Source organism: Thunnus albacares, chromosome 3, assembly GCF_914725855.1.
Source record: "Thunnus albacares chromosome 3, fThuAlb1.1, whole genome shotgun sequence".
Taxonomy (NCBI): Eukaryota; Metazoa; Chordata; class Actinopteri; order Scombriformes; family Scombridae; genus Thunnus; species Thunnus albacares.
The window spans coordinates 34,797,556-34,819,264 of NC_058108.1; the positions used below are offsets into that span (position 1 = coordinate 34,797,556).

A 21,709-nucleotide genomic window follows, 5' to 3' on the forward strand; every position below is an offset into this window, starting at 1 on the left:
TCCATGGAGACGAACCCCGCTCCCTGCCTTCCCTCCGTTGCCGTGGTTCCCCGCCCCTCCCCCCAGTAAATAACCGACTCCCGATTTCTGTGAGAGGACATGACTGTAACTGTGGAGTCTGCACTGTCATCTTTGTTCCCTCCTTCACCCTCTTTTAAAAAAGAAAGAAGAAAAAAAAAATACAAAAAAGTTGGGACCATGGCCGACGTTTTTATTTTTTGCAGTGCTAGTTTCATCGGGTTGTTCCAATCCCATCATCCCTTGCTCCTCCTCCTCTTCCTCCTTTTTTTTTTTTTGTACCATAGTACTCGTTTTTATTTATGTTTGTCATTCTAGGCAGTGTTACCTTGTATGTTGTTCAGTCGTTTAAAAAAAAAAGGCACCTCTTGAAAGTCGCTGAAGGATGATGATGATGATGATGATGATGATGTTTATGATGATGATGATGATGATGGATGCATTAACTGACGTCCCTTTTTATTCAGTTTTTCTTTTATTTTTTTTTTCTTTTTTTTTTTTTTTTTTTTGGATCGTTTGCTTGTTTGTTTTCTTACCAAAACATTAGGGCAAGAACCCAGTAGTGGACTTGCGTTGCCGTGGTAGTATTTATTTTGAATTAAATTAAAAGAAATACATTTCAGGGTTTCTGCTGTCGTGACTCTTAATTTTATCTGTTTTTATCTGCCCCTCAAGAGCTGAGGAGAGAAAATTAACTTCACTTTACCTCAAATTCTTATTTATTTAAAGTCCGTCCTCATAAAAATGTGTTTTTTCTTCTTGTTCCTACAGTCGGACGTTTGAGCTTCTTATTTATCTGCTGAAAATAGAAAGTTTCTCTATTTGTGACATCACAACCAGTCTGGAGTCAATCGTTGTCCAGTATGCAACGTACACGAGTGTGATGTGGAAACCTGAAAGTGTTTACAGTGAAGTAAACCAGCAGGAAAACTTTTGAAATGAATATTTTTTTTTTTTATTTTAACAAGAAAATTGAACCTTTTTTTGTGTCAAAACCATATCAGACACAAATTATAATGCAAAGAAGAGTATTTATATACATCTCAAAACACGTCTAGAGAGATTCTTTACAAAAAACAGAAGCTGCTGTTTGCATTTGCAGGACAGATTTGACATTTAAAAAGTTCAGGACTCGTCTGCTTCGTATCCAACAGAACAGAAATCACCTTCTTTTCTTCAACTGTACTCAAACGTCACATGACTGACGACTGTTTTTCCAAAGTACGACGCTGCAGTCGGTGCCAACGAAAGGTTTTTCTTTCCATCTGACCACATACAGATAAAGTTCAGGTGTATAATGAGCGTTATAACCTCACATATAAACTTACTCTTTATTAAATTAACATCTTGCGTTGTAAGGTCATTTCCTGTGATCTACACGTCCTTGACTTTCTTGCAGAACCAAAACATAAACGGAGCAGCCAGCAGGACTGTGTGACGTCACGGTTTCCTGTTCCACACGCTCTGAATCTGTTCGACGGCTCGGACGTCTCACTCCACACGGGACGCCGAGGTCAACGAGGCCGGCGTCAGTGACGCGGGGCGGCGTTCACTCTGGTATGGGAGGAGGCCAGTCCACGTCCACAGACTGACGGAGAAAACACAGACATGTAAAGATCAGACAGACATTCGTTCTACTTCCACGTTACTGTAACTGCTGTTTCTACTATTAATAGTTATATACTGAAGGTTCTGAACAAGTGAAAAACGTCAGATCGTGGTTTGGTTTGTTGGTCTGACCTCCACGTCCAGCTCCAGGATGTCCGTGTCGGTCTTCAGCAGCTGACACAGGTTGGGTTTAGTGCGACCGAAGTCTCCGTGGACGAACTCTTTGATGTAACTGTCGGTTGATGTTAAGGAGCGTTTTGTGAACCTCTCGGCTGCTGTCGGTCTCGTTATCAGAGAGCCAAGTATAAAACCTTTGAATGCTGCTTAAATATCTATTTTAAAATGAGTTATTTTAAAACAAAACAAGAAGTCGGCGCTCTCTGGCAGACCACTGATAAAGATGCCACATCACTTCCTCGGGTTGTAGCCGGCAGCAGACGTGTGTTGCACGTCTCCCTTCATTTCCTGTCTCATCTACACTCACCCTATAATAAAAGGCAAAAATATACAATAAAAAAATAAGTAAAAAACAAAACCATAAGTCACCAAGTGAGTCTGTTGCTGGCTGATGCCGTCGTTGTAAAACCAAACCCTGCAGCGATCATGACTTATGGACTTTGGACTCCTGAGGGGTTGTAGCTACTACGAAGCCAGATTAGTGTGTTAGTGAGGTATGTTGAGCCTGCAGGGTTTTCAATGTCACAAAGGTGTCTCTCTTTTAACCTGGCTACATCACCATGGTAACCTATACTGTAAACTTAACCTGGTCTGGAGCAGGTTATGTTCTGAGGCTTAAATCGACATTAAAAAGCGCTGAACTTTCACTAACTACCTGATTTGCTGCCAAGTCTGTTTAATACTGCTGCTACTGCAGCTATCAGAACACTGGTTAGAGAATAGATTAGTCTTCATCATACTGACCATTGATTTGATGTCATATTGTAAATTTGTAACGGTGCGAGAGGTTAGGGTTACTTGTGGGAGGGGATTACAATGTTATAATACAATAGATCAAATTGTATTTCAAATTAAAAAAACAAACAAAACTAATGAAGAAATACTTTGAACAAAAATTGGTATTTATCAGATAATATTCAATTCAATATAAGAGCTTTGGATGTTGGAGGCACTGAGTGGTAAAATAAGTATATAAACTAATTATGTAATTAATAAATTAATTAATTAGTTTTTTAATTAACAAATTAACACGATTAGCAATTTTCTGCCAGCACTCCTCTCTCGCCTTATTTACAGCAACAGCGTTGCTTTTTTCTGTGTAATGTATTTATATTCTTCACAGCTCTCCGTTATAATCATCTGTTCCTCCTGACTGAAGCAGGCAGCTCACGATTGCTCTGGTTTGTGCAGAAAAAGAGTCAAATGACACAACAAACGCCCCCTGAAGCAGAAAGCCTGAGTTAACAAAGACAGTTCAGATCTCTGATCTGGAGTTTCAGGGTTTGTCGAGCCAGCTCACACAAAGAAAGCCTGGATATGTTGAACTTGCTCCTTTGCTCTTCCCAAAAAAACATCTAAAGGAAATGACCAGAATTTCACTCGTCTATGGAAACTTACGCTAAGTTTAACTGTGTGTTTTATATGTTAAAGGTGCTATTTAAAGACATTCAGCTCCACTAGATGTCGCCTAGAGCACCAGCATCTCAGACCAAAACAAACGCGCGCGTCGTTTAGAAACCTGCGCCTGAACACATGACTCATGATACTCAGATCAAACTAAGCAGCGCTGATCAAATATGGATCAAGATCCTGTTTTCAGAATCGTATTTTAGTTGCTGTTTAGCTGCTAATAAATGTAGCTAATAGTTGCTTTCTGACATCTGGTGGGGCTGAATGTCGTGTATCGCACCTTTAAAGTTCAAATTAAAATATAAAAGATGATAATTAATTCTGTAAATCAGATAAAAAGTGAGGTTGTGGTGTGAGGATACGTCCCGGCCTGAGTCTTCAGGCCCAGGTGGAAGTGATGTGGGTCCAGGAAGCGGGCGTTCATGCTGTGGATGACTCGCTGTCGGACGGCCAGCGCCCGGCGGTGCAGAACCCTCAGAGGGGTCTTCTGGTCCAGAGTCAGATCCTGACGGGACAAACAGACAGACAGAGTTTCCTACCGGTGCTGCTGTAGGATCAGGGGGTAAAATACTTAAACAAGGACATTTTCATGTAGTTTTTGAAAATGTACATCAAATTCTACATGGAAATGAAAACCACGTGTCATTTCTGCACTTTTAACCATCAAATAAAGGTAAAATATCAGTGATTTTAAGGATTTTGAACGAGGTAACATCAGACAATCAATACACCAAATATAAATTCAATACTTGAGTATCAGACTTCTCCAATTTCCAGCCCAAACACACAGACAGACTTAGGTAGAAGTGTGTGTGTGTGTGTGTGTGTGAGTGAGTGTGTTGTAGTGACCTTGATGTCGTCGATGAAGGTGATGTCTTCTCTCTGGATGGGTTTCTGGGTCCAGACGAGCGCCGTGTACGACTTGGTCTTCTCCTCCTCGCCTTCCTTCATCCGACTCATAGCCTCTCTGCAGTTTAACACACACACACACACACACACAGTTCAGTTCAATGATGTCGTCAATGATAGTGTTTCATACAAAATAACTTATTTCTAAATTCACTGCTGATTTTTTATCATTTATATTTTTATAACAGTAACAGCTGCTTCTCAAGATCACTTTATTCATGTGAATTATTGTCAACATAGATATTAACTTATTAATGAACAAACAATCAATCATTTAGAGCTGAAACAAGTCGATTAGTTGATTGACAGAAAATTAATAGGCAACTATTTTTATAATTGATTAATTGTTTAAGTAGTTTTTTCTAGCAAAAATGCCAAACAATCATTGTTTCCAGCTTCTTTATTATGAATATTCGCAGCTTTTCCTCATCATACATGATAGTAAATATAGTAAATAGATAGATAATAATAGATAATAGATAGTAAATAATCTTTAGTTGCAGCTCTACAATCAAAGACACATTTCGGTTGTAGATGCCCCCAAATGTTAGTATCAAAAAAACACTTTTAAAAAGTACTTTTTAATGATATTGTTTGAAAATACTGATTTAAAAGATGCTTTAATCATATAAAATAAATATAAAGTGCAGGTTCAGTTTCTTACCTGGTAACAATCTGCAGGTCTCTCACTCTGATTTTGTCTGAAGAGTTGTTGATGGTCTGAAAACAGAAAAAACAAAACATTGGTAACTGTTCTTTATGTTTATGTAAGAACATTAATCTCTGTGCAGGTGTGATTGTTTAATGAGAGCTTTTAACAGAAAGATGAAGAAGAGTTAACATCAGTTTTATAATCACTGCTAGTAACATAAACACATTGATACAGAGTAAAATATCCCAGACAGTCATTGTCAGATTACAACCAAATTTTTTGTGGATATTCATGATTTCCTGAGGATTCATTATTTATGGTGACCATCTTGTACACCAGTAACATAAAAACCTGTTTGTCAGGTTTCCATGAACGTTGATGAACGCTTTCATGCTCTCTAGAGGATGAACCTTTTAGATTTTGTCCTGAGGCTGGTCTGAAATAAAAGAACAAGCATAATGGTTGGAAACAAAAGGGTTCATCCTCTGGGGAATAATGAGCCAATATTTTTACATTTACTAACAAGTGCAGGTGATGGTGGCGCTATACAAAAAATTACAGGATCACCAAAATCATCTGGGGACCATGAATGTCCACAGCTGTTCTGATATCTTAATCCAGACCAGATCTGGACACCAGCAGAAAGGTTGAACAGTTAACAAAACTGATAAATGTCGCCATAATGTGGCCTTGTTGTTGGGGAAAAAAGACTCTATGAGGCTTTACTTAAGCTAAGTTGGTTTAGTGTGTTAGCAATGCAAATATTAGCCAATTAGCAATAAATACAAAGTACAACTGAAACAGATGAGAATGTTCTGCAGGTATTTAAACTCTAGTTTTGGGGCAAAATCATAACTTAAATCACTAGAACCTTTGTTAACCGGCTCTTACACGAAGTATCGGACAAATTATAAATGTGACCAGATGACGGCGCTGGATGAAAAGTCAGGAGATCAAAGATTTTACAGTTCATCCTCTGGGGAACATGAATGTGCGAACTACATTTCACAGTAATCCATTATATAATAATAGTTGTTGAGATATTTCAATAAAGAACTAAAAGGTCAACCTCATGGTGGTGCTTGAGGAAAAGTCAGAGTCTCTAGAGTTGTTAGCATGTATCCTCTAAGGACCTTGAATATCTGCTGTAAATTTCAGGGAAATCCATTGAATAGTTGTTGAGATATTTTACTCTGAACCACAAAAGTCAACCTAATGGTGACGCTAGAGGAAAAGTCAGAAGATCACCAAAGACTGTAGGGTTCATCCTCTGGGAGACATGAATGTCTGAACAAACTGTCATGACAATTCATCCAATAGTTGTCAAGATGTTTCAGTGTCGACCAAAGTGGTGGACCAACCGACCAATCAACCGACCTACCAATCAACCAACCGACCAACCAACCAACCGACCAATCAACCAATCAACCAACTGACCAATCAACCAACCAATCGACCAATCAACCAACTGACCAATCAACCAACCAATCGACCAATCAACCAACCAACCGACCTACCAATCAACCAACTGACCAATCAACCAACCGACCAACCAACCGACCTACCAATCAACCAACTGACCAATCAACCAACCGACCAACCAACCGACCTACCAATCAACCAACCGACCAATCAACCAATCAACTAACCAACCAATCAACTAACCAACCAACCAACCAATCAACCAATCAACCAACCAATCAACCAACCAATCAACCAACCAATCAACCAACCAACAGACCTACCAATCAACCAACCGACCAATCAACCAATCAACCAATCAACCAACCAACCAATCAACCAATCAACCAACCAACCAATCAACTAACCAACCAACCAACCAATCAACCAACCTACCAACCACCATCATCCCTGAGGCCTTAATCATTACTAGTGTGACTAAAAACTGAATGTGAGTCAGTGACTGTTTTCTATGTGAGTGAAGTCTGACAGTAAACTGAAGGATTTGATCAGAACCTCCTGCAGCTGCTTCATCTCCACTCTGCTCAGTCGGGACGTGTGAGGATTCAGCAGCTCCATCGCAAACGGACGCCCTGCGAATTACATCAAAACAGGAAGTAAGAAAAGCTTCATTCTTCACACTTCAGGTAACAAAACACTCTGTAAGAGTTTCTCACCGTTTCCGAGAGTCCGGACGTCCACGTCCTCCCTGCCAGACGAGGAGAAGTTAAATCCTGTAATATAATAAAAAGGATTATCGTTAAGCATAACACCACCGTCCTCCAGCTGCAGCCACAACCTGCCCATCAACGAGCGGACTCACCGTCGGCCCTGAAGGCGGACAGGATGGGCGCTGCGATCAGCTCCTCCACCGACGACTCCATCCTCCTCTCTCCATCGATCACCCAGGGAGTCTGAGGCAGACTGCGACAGAACTTGTTGTACCTCCCTGAACATCAGGAGGAACATCAGGAGGAAGAGAGGTGAATCTGACCCGAAAAACACTTAAATTTCTTTATATAGACATTAAAATGGATAAAAAGTGTCCTACAGTACCCGCCACAAACACAGACACGTGGAGACACTGGACGTCCTGAGGGGAGCAGCTGGAGGTCGGACGTGTCGGAGGACAACTGTAATGTCTGATGACAAAAAATAAACAACAATTAATATAATTTTTTAACTTTTCTATAAAGATCTGACAGATAAAGACGACGCTTACTTCAGGAATCTGCTGTCAGGTATCTTTTCCAGAGCTTTGACCACCGCCATCCTGGTGAACATGGACTGCAGAGACACAAAGCAACGATTAGTCAACTAATCAATCAAAAGAATATTAATCATGAACTATTTTGATATCAATTATGAGGAAATATGTCAAAGATTTTATGTTTTTTCCAGTTATGATATTTTCAGTCTTGAAATGCAGAATTTTAAACATTGAATAACATTTTTTTTTTTACATTTAATTTTTCCTTTATATTTATTTTATGTTTTGAGGAAGGCTTTATTTTAGGTTGGACTAGAAACTATTTGCCTTTGATATTATCCTTCATAATCTCTGTGAACGTACTGTACGTGTGTCTATACTGTCGGATGTTACTTGAAAATATCAATAAAGATATTGCTGGAATATATTTCTCATGCAATGCTGCACATGTGAAAACAATCAATCAACTATCTAACAACTCAATCAAATCAATAAACTAATAAATAAAACTGTATTTTTCTCTTTAATTGATATCATGTGTTTTACAGTTTAGAGGGATTCCTGCCTGTTCTACAACTGAAATATATATCAAATTAATTAATTAAAGCAACAGTCATTTAGATGTCAGTTAGATGCTGAATATGGAGCTTCAGCGTCCAAATGAGTCAAATCAAGTAGATATCTTTCAACGTTACAGTCTTTTTAGTGCCAAAGTTCCTCTTTTTGTTACTATACTTCCACCGCAGCTCAACAGGGAAACACAAAGAGGGAATTTGATGCTAAAAAGACTGTAGATGTGTCAGATATCCACTTGATATGACTAACTCAGACTGCTGAAGCTGAATATAAGCTTCACATCAACTTTTAAATGACTGTGTGGACATTTTGGCCTCCATCACTGCTCATTCAGGCTCCTGACTGTTGTTTTAATACAGACTTGAAAAACTGTGAACTTGTCCTTTAACTTCCATGAGTAGGTTTATTTTTCCCAGGAAATTCCTCTGCTGCACAGGAAGTGTTTTTGTTCACAGAAGCAACATTTATTTGGAATAAACACGGGAGAGACGAGAATAAGAAGCTGCTGTTTATTATTTATAGGAAAGTGCTGAGACTGAACACAGTCACATCTACACGTTTTAAATGACTGATAACACAAACTAACATATTTTAGAGATGAAAACATAATGCACATCCCGTATTAGACTCATAATGACTTTATATCAGTGTGAGGATTCTATATTTCAGTTGTTATTGTGGCGTTTTGGACATGAACGTTTAAATATGGCAGCTGTGCGTCTCAATAAGTTGCTTTTTTTTCCTCACCTGTTTGTTCTTGGTGGGTTTGAAGCAGTCGGGACACGTTGATGCACTGCAGGAAACAAGAAACGTTATCCAATCAGTGTAGGAGGTCAGAGGTCAGCTTAGACGTGACGCTAACCCTAACCCTAACCTTGACCCTAACCCTGGCCCTAACCCTAACCCTAACCCTGACCCTAACCCTAACCCTAACCCTAACCCTAACCCTGACCCTAACCCTAACCCCTAACCCTAACCTTGGCCCTGACCCTGACCCTAACCCTAACCCTAAGCCTAACCCTAAGCCTAACCCTAACCCTGATACTGACCCTGACCCTAACCCTGACCCTAAGCCTAACCCTAAGCCTAACCCTAACCCTGATACTGACCCTGACCCTAACCCTGACCCTAACCCTGACCCTAAGCCTAACCCTAACCCTGATACTGACCCTGACCCTAACCCTGACCCTAAGCCTAACCCTAAGCCTAACCCTAACCCTGACCCTAACCCTGACCCTAACCCTGACCCTAAGCCTAACCCTAACCCTGATACTGACCCTGACCCTAACCCTGACCCTAACCCCTAATCCTGACCCTAATAATGTTCCTGTCTTACCTTGTTGAACCTTTATTTCTGGCTCTGCTGTACATCAACATTCAAGGCAAACAGACATGACGTTTGTCACGGCTCTGACTACAACTGCAACGATTAATCCAATAACTGATTAGCTGATCAACACAAAATCAATCATTTCTGTCATTTTTAAGTAAAAATGCCAAAAATTTGATGGCTCTCTTTGTCGTAAATGACAGTAAATTAAATATTTTAACATTTTAGACTTTTAATCAGACAAAATAAGCAAATTGAAGACATCAATGTGGCCTCTGAGACAATAATTGGCAGATTAATTGATAATGAAAATAATCGTTAGTTTAGATATTCGACATCGTTATTGTTGATTAGTTTAGTTTGTGATCAAGGAGTTTGAACTCCGACATTCATCCCAACGTCTAAATGCTTCAGCGTGAAAACGGATTGTGTTTCAGGAACTTAAAGATGAACTTCAACCAGTTTTACACATTGAAGTATGTTAACAGGTCTCTGGGAGTAATACTGAATACTGTATGTGTAAACAGTCGTTTACAGGAAGCTGTGTGAAAGCTGATAAACTGGTTGGAGATGAAGACAACAAGTCTGGAAATGGTTTTGAACATGTGCTGTTTGGTTTTCATGTCTATGATATAAATAATTCCAAACATTTCTATATTATTAACTTTATTATTTTTTTTGGTTGAGTTCCATGTTTCATAGAAGCAAAGTTAATAAACGTTAAACCTTTCTTTATTGTTTTTAAAGCATTTTCTCTGACTATGCAAAAGCAGTGAAGCTTACAAACGCATGTCATACTCTCAACTTTTCTTTTATGTAATATTTTCTTAAAGAATTTGTAGTATTGACTATTCTATTTTCATTTCAAAGTATCCTCATAAAGTATATTTAATTATGCCTTATTTGTTAGCTTTACTTTTTATCTCCTGGCATCTTTGTTTCTAAAAAAATTAAAAAAAATAAAGGACCAGTACGTAAGATTTAAAGGGATCTATTGGCAGTAATTGAATATAATATTCATAAGTATGTTTTAATTAATGTATAATCACCTGAAAATAAGAATTGTTGTGTTTTTGTTACCTTAGAATGATCCCTTTATATCTACATAGGGAGCGGAGGCGGCCATGTTGCACCGCCATGTTTCTACAGTAGCCCAGAACGGACAAACCAAACACTGGCTCTAGAGAGGGTGTTTTTTGCGGCCACCGTATGTTCTCCTGCATGCTTGGAAGGGGACGTGTATTCATTTGGCTGCAATCTGTAATCTCACCACTAGATGCCACTAAATCCTACAGACTGGTCCTTTAAAATCAAAACAATCTGGAGGTCTGGAGTTAGAAATAAATGAGGTTATCAGACTCCTGCAGCTCCGGGCTACATTAGAATAGATTTGAGTTGCATTGTGGGTAATGTAGGCACCACGTTTTGACAAGGAAGAAGAACGCATGGAATAAAAAAAAAGACGATATCTCTGTTTCTACTGCATCGACTGTAATCTTTTTTTAAAACTGGAGTAAATCGACTCTTTGAGGGTTCAGAAAAAGCTGGAAAGTTCAAAGTGTTTGGGACTCACAGGAAATGACAGTCAGCGTCAGTCTCCGGGTGAGTGAACTCCACACCGACCTCGAACGCACTCTGAAGAAACAAAGATATAGAAAGTTAGTTAGTTAGTCTGTGAACGTCCCAGTTATCATCCAGTGTGGGAAATAAAACCATTTTGATACGTTAGTGGGAGAAAAGAAGAAGAAACTTTAAATCTTCAGACTGACTCTGAAAATGTGAAAAGTTCAAATCAAAAAACAAATATGTAAAATCAAGTTTGGGAACTTTCACCCACCTTGGTAACCACGGCAACGCCCCCCAGCTCCTTGGCGACCAGGCCCTGCATGACCCACTTGAAGGCCTCCTTCACCTGGACGACGTCGTCCTTGTCGAGCACGGTGCTCTTCTCTCTGAACGAGGAAACAGATGATTTATTTTATTTTCTGATCCCACGTGACACCTGACCTGGACACGCAGTGACGAGTTTTTAAAGACGTACAAATGAAACTAAATGTCTTTACCTGACTTCTTTCTTCACATGGAGCCAACAGGAGTGCTGCAGGATTAAAATATGAATAAAATAAACATTAAAATACGTCTAATGTAACAACATGTTGCTTGGAACTTAATAATATCTTCTGATAAAACTAAAATAAAACTATGCAGATGTTTATGTCCTTTTATATTTGATGTACTTCATTAATTGTGATGAGATATGAAGATTATTGAGGTTGAGCTTGTTTTCTTGTCTAGTTTTGTTTTCCTGTCTTGTTTTGCTTAATAAACAAGGAAAGGGTGTGTTTGTTGGAGACTATTTTCAGCAGCAGATGAATCCACATTTGTTGCTCTAATGAACACGAGTAATTTCTGGCAGCAGGACGGTGAGTGTGGAGTTGAGTCGAATGTTTGTGGTAATGAAGGAACAACGGAGGTCTGCAGAGGAATATCAGACAAAAATCCTTTAATGTGTGTCATCTAGCTTTGATTTTGGACCAACGAGGCTCAAAAGTATAATGATCTCCTGTTGCCTTTTATGAATTATTGGATGTCAGAGTGTCAGTGAACGCACCACCAAAGGAAAAGTGTCTGCAGTTAAAAACAAATGTTCAATCTAACAGAAGTTTCTAGTTTATGTAAGCGGATCGAAGGTAGAAGTTACTGCATCCGTCACCTGAACGGCTCCGTTACATGATGAAGACGGTGAGATGTGGGTAAAAGCTCTGAAAGCTAGTAAGCAGACCGTTGAGTTTGGATTATTTTGCTACGTTTTCTTTTCTCCTGAATGAAGTTTCAACATTTTCTTTAGACGACGTTTTGGAAATGTGCAAAAGAAAATTTTTATACAAACAGACCACAGATTCATCTATTGATCAGTTAATACTAATAATGAAACAATTAGAGAATTTACCAATCATTTTGTTAATTAATTGTTAAATAATTTTGTTATTTTTTCTGTTTGTTAATCATTTTAATCCATTTATGAAGCAATAATATCAAACGTTCTCTGCTTCCAGTAAAATCTGAGGATTTACTGCTAAAATATTTTATTTTGAATTATTCTTTAAATTACATGTTATTATATCTTATGGCTTGTTTGCAACCTTTGATTTGTTAAGTACATTAAATGTTTTTATGTGAGTATCTCGACCTGCATTTCATGTATGAAAGATGCTACAATCATTCTTCTTCTTCTTATTATTAATCATGTCTTTGTTTTGTTGAGTTTGCAGCTTGTGAGCCACTAACTTAGTATTTGTTTATTTTGATGTTTTCTTTTTGCTCCATATTATCATCCGTTCAGCACTAGTGAGACACTGTCTGGTTTATAGACTGTGAGCTCCTCTCGCATTAGATTATGTGTCGTTTGGTCCAGATGTTGTTAGATGTGTTGCGACTGATCCTTAATGTATCGCTGCTTAAAGTAGTTTTTATCAAACTATATTATGTATAATAAACACAACATTGTTTCCTGTTCATCTTCACAGCTTCCAAACCTGCTGTCTGTGGTGTTATTGCTGTTGTTATATATATATATAAATAGAGCAGGTCGTCAACTAATCAGAAGATCAGTGGTTTGATGTCCAGCTCCTCCAGTCTGAAGACACTGAACCTCAAACTGCTCGGTGTGTGTGTGTGTGTGTGTGTGTGTGTGTGTGTGTGTGAATGATCAGACGCCATCAGCAGCCTCCAGTATGAACGTGTGTTAACGAGTGAATGTGACATACAGAGTAAAAAAGCGCTTTGAGTGGTTGGAAGACTAGAAAGTCCATGTGTTATTATTTTATCATATGTGTTAATATAATTATGAAATGATTATCTTTGGGTTTTGGACTGTTGGTCGGACACACACACACACACACACACACACACACACACACACACACACGCTCTGACCTCGCGGACACACAGCTGAGCCGGCAGAGAGACAGAAAGCACCAACGTGTCAAACTTGTAGTTTTCTCTCTTCACTGCCTCCGCGATCTGTCAAAATACAACAAAACAAGTCCTCATTTCAACAACAACAACAACAAGTACAGTCTGACCCTGTGGTTACCATGGTGATATATTCCAGCACACACCTTGACAGCCCGACTCGGGGCACAGAGATCCTGCAGAATCCCTAAACACACCACACACACGCACGACTCTTCATCCTTCAGCGTGACGACAGCAGCAGAGTCTTCCTCTGGCGGCGCGTCAGTCACCAGGCCCGGATCCAGTTTAGCTTTTTTACTCGGTGGGTCTTCAGCTGCCTCTGACACCGCTGCATCATGGGATTTGTTGTTTTCCTCCGTGGACTCCGGTGCTGCTGAATCTTGAGATTTGCCATTTTCTGAATCGCTGATGAAAGTCTGAAGTTCCTTGAGCGTCTCCTGTGAGAAGATGACATGATGGTGATAAGAAAAGCTTGTTTCATGAATGAGCTGCAGATGTCTGTGGAGCTCCTGAACGCAGCATCGGTCCTACCTGGTGGGGCTTCCTGTAGGCCGCCTGGACGCTGATGCAGCAGAACCTGAGGACGCAGCGAGCGCAGCAGCCGGCAGACAGCAGCTTCTGGACGATGGGCTTGTCCTTCTCCTTCAGAGGCAGCATGACTTCAGGCTGCAGGAGGAGCAGAAACATTCATGATGACACAAAAAACCAGCTGCATCGGCTATCAGACGCCTTTATTTTAATAAATAACTCAGCATATTTATATCTATGTGTTTATTTGTTAAATTGTTTATGTCGAGCCTGATGTTGCCTTACACATACAAGGATGATTCCAGTCTCCCCCAGCAAACAGCTCATTAATTAAACACTGGTATCAGATCGGTACTCGGTATCGATCCATACACAAAGGTATCGGTATCGGGACTGAAACAGTCGCATCATTGCATCACTAAAGGAGACTTTAAAGGTCTTAATTTCTCGTGACACGTTAAAATACAGCTGGATATCGCAGGAGAAGCTTGCGTAAAGTCTAACTTTGCATTTTTCATTTGCCAGAAAACTAGAAATATCCATGAAGAAGAAACATGCAGTTCACGTTCTTTATAATATTAAATACCGGTAGAGTGTTTGTTGAAAATGAAAGCACTGTTTCTCTCAGTCTTACAGAGGAAGGATGACAGACAGAGTTTGTTCAACGCTGCTGTGATCTGCACACAGAGCTGAGGATCGATCAGCTGATCGCTGCATCCTGAGCTGCAGCCAGAAACACGAAACAAACCCGCAGGACACAAAACTCACCGAGATATTCAGCACAGACACGAGACAACGTCCAGTTATGAGTTCACACGTTCATCCTGTGAAGATGTTTCCATGCTGCTTCTGCTCCGACAGGCGGAGTTAATCAAACCCAGATCAGCTGATCGGCATCCAGCTTTCAGCCAACAAAACCGAAACAAAACGAAATATTATGAGTTTAAGGAAAATACAGTGAATCAATCAATTAATATAAATGTATCCTGTCAATTAATTATTTTTTTCAACTTTATTGAAAAGAATCAAACTCAATAAACAGTAACATATAAACAAATTTAAAGAACAAGAAGAGGAAACAAAGTGCCTGAGAATTCAGTAAATAAATAAATAAATAAAGGAGTATAGATTAATAATAATAATATTAGTCAATAATTTTATATATTTTAAATATTGTTTGAGTCTTTGTTGTTTTTTATTTAATTTTGCAGCTTGCCTAGAGTTCAATATCAATTAGAAATAAGGTTAAAGTTTGATTTTCTATTGGTCCATTTCATTTTTTGTATATAGAATTAGCTGAAAATTATATATAGTTGGATTAAAAAGCCAAAAAACAAAAACAAAACATTTTTTGTATATTAAGTTCAAAATAAATGAAATATAGCTTGATGGACAGAAAGTTCTGTATGTCAATCCAAAGTATTTTGGTACACATATGTAAAAAAAAGACAAGTGAAAATATGTTTCTTTGTTTAGATCAGAGAATAATTAATATTCAGTTTAAACCATTTCAGAACATGCTTTACAGGATATATTTTTTTATATATGTAAAAATTTTAAATGAATAAATTTAAAATTTTAAATAATATCAAGTAAATTCTTTCATTTTATTGTTGATACAATAGTTGTCTGATATTCTCCATGCCTTTTTCCAGTTCAAGTCATCATATAGTAGAATTTTTTAAATATCTGATCATTATAATTGATCTATTTTTATTTTATTTTTTAATTTCATATCAAGTCATTTTTAGTATTTAAATATTAATTTAATTTTATTATTTTATTATTTTTTTAATTGTATTTTTATTTAATATCAAGTAAAACATTTTTTATTTATTTTATATTATTTTATCTCTTATTTAATATCCAGTCAATTCTTTCTATTTATTTTATATTATTTTATTTTTTTATTAATATCCGGTCAATTCTTTTTATTTTATTTAAATTTATTTTTAATATTTATTTTATTTAACATCCAGTCAGTTCGGTGATCAGCAGCTTCTGTCTGTCTACGTCATCTCCAAGCGCCGAGCGGCTTGACAGGCGGATCCTTCTTCTCCGTAACATCCGGCGGCTCTGGAAGGTTCTGAACGGGAACCGGGTGGAGACGAACATCAATCTGAGTCCATCCGAAGCCGAACCGCGGTGTTCCAGCTCCGGGACTCATCCGTCCCGCTCTGAATCCTCCTCTTAACGTTTTCCAGTGATTATAAAGTAACGATGCCTGAAGCGATGGCAGCACCGAAGGTCTCATCGGGTGGCCGGAACAAAGGAGGGGCGTATGTGGACCGCGACAAGCCGGCCCAAATTCGATTCAGTAACATCTCTGCTGCTAAAGGTAGATTAAAAATATAATACAAGATATTTAATAACGGTTAGTTAACGTCCTCATCTTCCGGTTCATCCTTAACCCGCAGAGCAAGGCGCCGTTATCCATAAACTCCCCGAAATCTCATTAAATAAAGCTCCAATATAACAGCCTGGCTCGTGATTTCAGCACAAAACGTGATGTTGGCAACAATTAAAATGATTCACTAAGTTGATAGACTTCACTTTTCTATTCGGTATAAATTAACGCGCCAGAAACTGCTGAATTTATTGAGATATCACATCAAGCTTCAGCTAATGAAGCTAAAAGTAGCGAGAAACGTGACACAAGAATTTGCCAAATTTGGAGCGGAGTCTGTAACTCTTCTTCCCTGCAAGATGCTCATGACTCTGCACAATCTCTGCACAAGCTAGAAGCTGCTAGAAGCTGCTAGAAGCTGCTAACTCATCGGCCCTCAGTGCAGCAGACTGTGATGCACAGCAGATGAGAACATAGAAAGGAAGTGAAATTATGCCTAATATGTATATATAGAGAGAGATATATGTTATATTGCACATTGGTAGCAGGTGTGATATTGCATATAAGTGATGGGGCTTGTATGGAAACCACATTTTGACAGTTAATTTATATGAAAAGATGTAACATTTAGTGTCAGTGTTGCTATTTGTGTGGAAACCATAAATAAACCTGTCAGAGCTGTTAGTCTTGCTGTTTTCATGCCTGTCAGTTGATCGTTGTCGCTGCTCTGACGCGTCATTTGCTTGTTTTTGACAGCTGTTGCAGATGCCATCAGAACAAGTCTGGGGCCCAAAGGCATGGATAAGATGGTCAGTGAAACAGACTCTTCAGACTGACTTCACTCAGCTCCTCCGTCATACTAGTGTTTCTAAGCAGAAGCCGTTTGTTGTTGTTTGTTTCAGATCCAGGATGAGAAAGGTGACGTGACCATCACTAACGATGGAGCCACCATCCTGAAGCAGATGCAGGTTCTCCACCCCGCTGCCAAAATGGTACGTTCCCCCAGACTCCTCTGCATCCAAAACATCCAAACTCCTTCACAAAGCAGAACTCTTGAGTTTCTTGTCCAGATAATATGCAGAACAAACCCTCACTAGCTTCTGACATGAACTAATGTTCAGCGTTTTTCAAACCTGGATTGAAACATGTGTGTGTTTGTGTTTCAGCTGGTGGAGCTGTCTAAAGCTCAGGACATCGAGGCTGGTGACGGCACCACCTCTGTGGTGGTGATCGCCGGAGCGCTGCTGGACGCCTGCTCCAAACTGCTGCAGAAAGGTAAAACCTGCAGGAAGCATCTCAGTGGTTTCTGCTTTGTCAGAAGTGAAGATTTTGGTGATTTTATCAGCAAATTGTAAAGAGTGAATTATGTTTTTGGGACCGTCCACCTGTTTCAGTGTCACATTTTCAATTCACACACATTTCTCTCTAATTTGTTCTTTATTTGGATCCTTATTAGCCTCAAATAAGTGGTCGCTAGTCTTCCTCAGGTCCACATGACATCAGCAACTATACAACAAACAGCAATTTAAAATCACACTGATCAATAAAAGAAGAAAAAGCTTAACGAGCCAAATATAAACATCAGAAAATAAGTGAAATAACTAAAAGTATCATCTGTCCAAGATTCATCAGATTTTGTTTTAGTGACTTTTTGCTGCACATAAAAAAGTGGACGGAAGACTTTTTAACACCTTGACTTCCTGTAATGTAGAGAAAACATTAATATCCTGCTGCCGTCGCCGTTAGCAACGGTTTCTGGCAGTTAATGAATGAATATATTAGCGTAAAGCTTGTTAATAGAAGCACAGATGTACTTTGTATTTGACTGAAACTCGTCTCGGCACTAACGTCAACGCGTCGTCCCGTCGTCAGGTATCCATCCCACCATCATCTCTGAGTCATTCCAGAAGGCGGTGGATAAGGGCGTGGAGGTCCTGACCGCCATGAGCCGTCCGGTGCAGCTGAGCGACCGCGAGACGCTGCTCAACAGCGCCACCACGTCGCTGTGCTCCAAGGTGGTGTCGCAGTACTCCAGCCTGCTGGCGCCCATGAGCGTGGACGCCGTCATGAGAGTCATCGACCCGGCAACCGCCACCGGCGTCGACCTGCAGGACATCAAGATTATCAAGAAGCTCGGGTGAGTCCAGCTGATCCATCGTTAACCGTTATGATGATTTTATGTTATTAATAATAATGATAAATACTCATAAAAACACATTTCTACGTATTATTGATCTGGATTTTCTGTGTTTGTGTCTCAGAGGGACCATTGATGACTGTGAGCTGGTGGACGGTCTGGTTCTGACTCAGAGGGTAGCCAACACCGGCGTGACCCGTGTGGAGAAAGCCAAGATCGGCCTGATCCAGTTCTGCCTGTCCCCCCCCAAAACAGACGTGAGTCACTTATTAATCATCAGCTCAGAGGAAAGCTCACTTTTCACCACCTGAAAGCACATTTATCAGTTCTCCTGACCTGCTGCGTGTGTGTGTGTGTGTGTGTGTGTGTGTGTGTGTGTGTGTGTGTGTGCAGATGGACAACCAGATCGTGGTCTCGGACTACGCCCAGATGGACCGCGTGCTGCGGGAGGAGCGCGCCTACATCCTCAACATGGTCAAACAGATCAAGAAGGCCGGCTGCAACGTGCTGCTCATCCAGAAGTCCATCCTCAGGTAGGAACCACGAGAGCGGATCGACGTTAACGTTTTGATGTTTTAGAGACGGTAAAACACGTTCACTCACCTAACGAACCTTTCCCTGCGACAGAGATGCTCTCAGCGACCTCGCCCTGCACTTCCTCAACAAAATGAAGATCATGGTGGTGAAAGAGATCGAAAGGGAGGACATCGAGTTCATCTGCAAGGTGAAAACAGACTCTTCTTTCGCTCTCTGAAGCTCCGAGCTTCATCTGTTTGAGTCGGTGATGAAAGCAGATGTTTATCTGCAGATGTTGTCGTTAGTTTGGCTTTGATCAAATCATAATTTCCTCTAAACGAGCCCATCGTGGATCAACATGATGCACATTAATCCTCATATTTGGGTTTTATTGTTTGAGGTTTGACAGTAAAAATCACAATCAACACCTAAAACTTCACTGTGTGACCGTAAATAAAACAAACCGTCTCTCCTCCCTTCAGACGATCGGCACCAAGCCCATCGCTCACATCGACCACTTCACCGCAGAGATGCTCGGCACGGCGGAGCTGGCCGAGGAGGTCAGCCTGGACGGATCCGGCAAGCTGATCAAGGTATGAAGCCGTCTGAAACTCTGATCAGAGACACACGAAAACTAAAGAGTTGACTAACGATAAAAGCTGAAAACTACAGAACGTACCTTAAACCGTAAATGCCTCGTTTTTTTTTTTTTGTTGCTCCGTGCAGATCACAGGGTGCAGCAGCCCCGGCAAGACGGTGAGCATCGTGGTCCGAGGCTCCAACAAGCTGGTGATCGAGGAGGCCGAGCGCTCCATCCACGACGCTCTGTGCGTCATCCGCTGCCTGGTGAAGAAGAGGTCGGTCCTGCTGCTGCAGAGAGAAAAACAGAAATGATGTAGAATCTGTTAGAAACGTTGACCAGACGGGTGAAGATTCCCTCTGACAAAGGCGCTCCTGCATGGCTTCATCTTGCAGGAGCGTAACGAACAGAGGAACAGTACAGTCAGTGGAGAGCTCACCATTTATTCTCACCTGGTTGCCTTAGCAACTGGGTTCAGGGGGCATTCACACATATATTACATATCTGTAAAAAAAAAAAAAAGATTACATAAGATAGTATCTGTTTCTGAGATCATTCACTACTCGCTATATAAGTCAGTACTCACCTCCTCCTCTTCCTCTTCCTCTTCCTCCCTCAGGGCTCTGATAGCCGGCGGCGGCTCTCCGGAGATCGAGCTGGCCGTGCGTCTGGCAGAGTACTCGCGCACCCTGGGAGGCATGGAGGCCTACTGCGTGCGGGCGTACGGCGACGCCCTGGAGGTCATCCCCTCCACGCTGGCCGAGAACGCCGGCCTGAACCCCATCTCCACGGTGACGGAGCTCCGCAACAGACACGCCCAAGGCGACAAGATGGCCGGCATCAACGTCCGCAAGGTCGGTCTGATCCCCTCTGCCGAATCTGTTCCTCTTCTTCTTCTTCTTCTGTCATTTATGTTCCTGCCTCACTTGTGACTGTTTGGTCGTGACAGGGCGGGATCTCCAACATCCTGGAGGAGCTGGTGGTGCAGCCTTTACTGGTTTCCATCAGCGCACTGACCCTGGCCACAGAGACGGTCCGCAGCATCCTCAAGATCGACGATGTGGTAAGACTTCACGTTTCAAACCGTGGATTCAGTTTTTAAGAATCAGCACCTGAATCAGAGTAGATTCAAACCAAAATGATACCCGACGTTAGTAACGACATCATCATTATTACACACAAATGTCATATTTGTATATCAGGCAGAAAACATCTTCCAGAATAATCAGTGTGTTTCTGTCTCGTGTCATTCAGTCAGAGCTGAAAGTCTGTCTTGTCTGGTTGCAGGTGAACACCCGATAAGAGTCTCCAGTTGGTCCATCGTTCTGTCACTAAGCCTGCTCGTACCGCGAGGGATCAGAGGACTCTGTCAACGTCAGACTGTTCAGATTTCCGCTGTAGTTGTTGCGTTAAGTAATTTAATAAAAATTAGGCTTGTTTTTTTGTTGACACTCCAGCTGTTGCCTGTGTGATTCTTTGCCTCATAAACCACTAAACCTTCAGGTTGTAACTGTACAAAGACTGAAGAAGATCTGCCAAACCAGGAAGCTGAAGATGTGGTTTGGTGCTTATGTGGTTGAATTTAAAGTGTAGATGATTTATTTGAGAATGAAGAAAGCAAACTTATAGTTTGATAGATGTTTGTATCTTTTTAATATGTTTAAGACACTCAAGCTTTTCCATCAATGTAAGAAGATATTTGGCTCTTCAATATTTTAATTAATAACTAAATGAGAAATCATTTCAAGATAATTCATCTGAACATTGCAGCGAACCATTGCAACCACTTTGGCTTTGTTGAGGACATCTATACATTTTAAGATATAAAGACTTTGGGATATATATATATATATATACACACACACATAGTATGTTTATACGTAATATTTATTTTGAATAGAAGGGGTTTTTTGTTTTGGGGCTTTTTTTTGTGCCTTTTTTGCATTTTTAAAAAGTGGCTCCTCAGAGAAATAACACAACACATAATTTTCCTTTTAATTGAAAAATATCCCCTCATGTTTATTGGTGCACTCACAGCTTTTATTAATATATTTTACATTCACTCCATTTATTACTTTTTTGTCAGTAAATTAAAGTTTTCGGTTGATAACAAAAGTGTTAAATGTAATTGGAAACTACAATCATTTGTTTTTTTGTTTGATGTAAATCTGAAGAATTTAGCAAATATGTAAAATCTTGAAGGTAAATGGTAAACATGGTTATTATCTACAGAGTGTTTATCTACATTCATTTTTAAATCTAGATTAAAAGC

General features: G+C 40.0%; 3 protein-coding genes across 4 annotated transcripts in view; 1 reads left to right on the forward strand and 2 right to left on the reverse strand.

Annotated features, from left to right (window-relative positions):
* Positions 1 to 21,709, reverse strand: part of ifngr1 (interferon gamma receptor 1) — a 467,767-nt gene that overhangs the window by 101,089 nt on the left and 344,969 nt on the right. The gene's annotated exons all lie outside the window — the stretch shown is intronic.
* Positions 1,015 to 14,734, reverse strand: pus10 (pseudouridine synthase 10). Of its 2 annotated transcripts, none has more exons than XM_044341670.1 (18): positions 14,626 to 14,734; positions 13,861 to 13,995; positions 13,473 to 13,766; positions 13,288 to 13,374; positions 11,415 to 11,449; positions 11,189 to 11,303; positions 10,925 to 10,986; positions 8,769 to 8,814; positions 7,458 to 7,522; positions 7,292 to 7,377; positions 7,059 to 7,184; positions 6,913 to 6,969; positions 6,752 to 6,828; positions 4,787 to 4,842; positions 4,063 to 4,180; positions 3,576 to 3,718; positions 1,759 to 1,858; positions 1,015 to 1,606 (listed from the first exon to the last, which is right to left on the reverse strand). In XM_044341670.1, the coding sequence occupies exons 2-18, from the start codon at positions 13,984 to 13,986 to the stop codon at positions 1,568 to 1,570; spliced, it is 1,632 nt and encodes a 543-aa protein (XP_044197605.1). In that variant the 5' UTR covers positions 13,987 to 13,995; positions 14,626 to 14,734; the 3' UTR covers positions 1,015 to 1,567. The 2 variants fall into 2 exon arrangements, with proteins under 2 accessions (XP_044197605.1, XP_044197614.1); XM_044341679.1 differs by lacking the exon at positions 14,626 to 14,734 and adding an exon at positions 14,492 to 14,582.
* cct4 (chaperonin containing TCP1, subunit 4 (delta)) lies at positions 15,885 to 20,893 on the forward strand. Its single transcript, XM_044341691.1, has 13 exons — positions 15,885 to 16,195; positions 16,961 to 17,013; positions 17,107 to 17,196; positions 17,371 to 17,479; positions 18,077 to 18,341; positions 18,466 to 18,598; positions 18,735 to 18,874; positions 18,969 to 19,065; positions 19,340 to 19,450; positions 19,584 to 19,714; positions 20,057 to 20,291; positions 20,387 to 20,500; positions 20,725 to 20,893. The coding sequence occupies exons 1-13, from the start codon at positions 16,078 to 16,080 to the stop codon at positions 20,737 to 20,739; spliced, it is 1,611 nt and encodes a 536-aa protein (XP_044197626.1). The 5' UTR covers positions 15,885 to 16,077; the 3' UTR covers positions 20,740 to 20,893.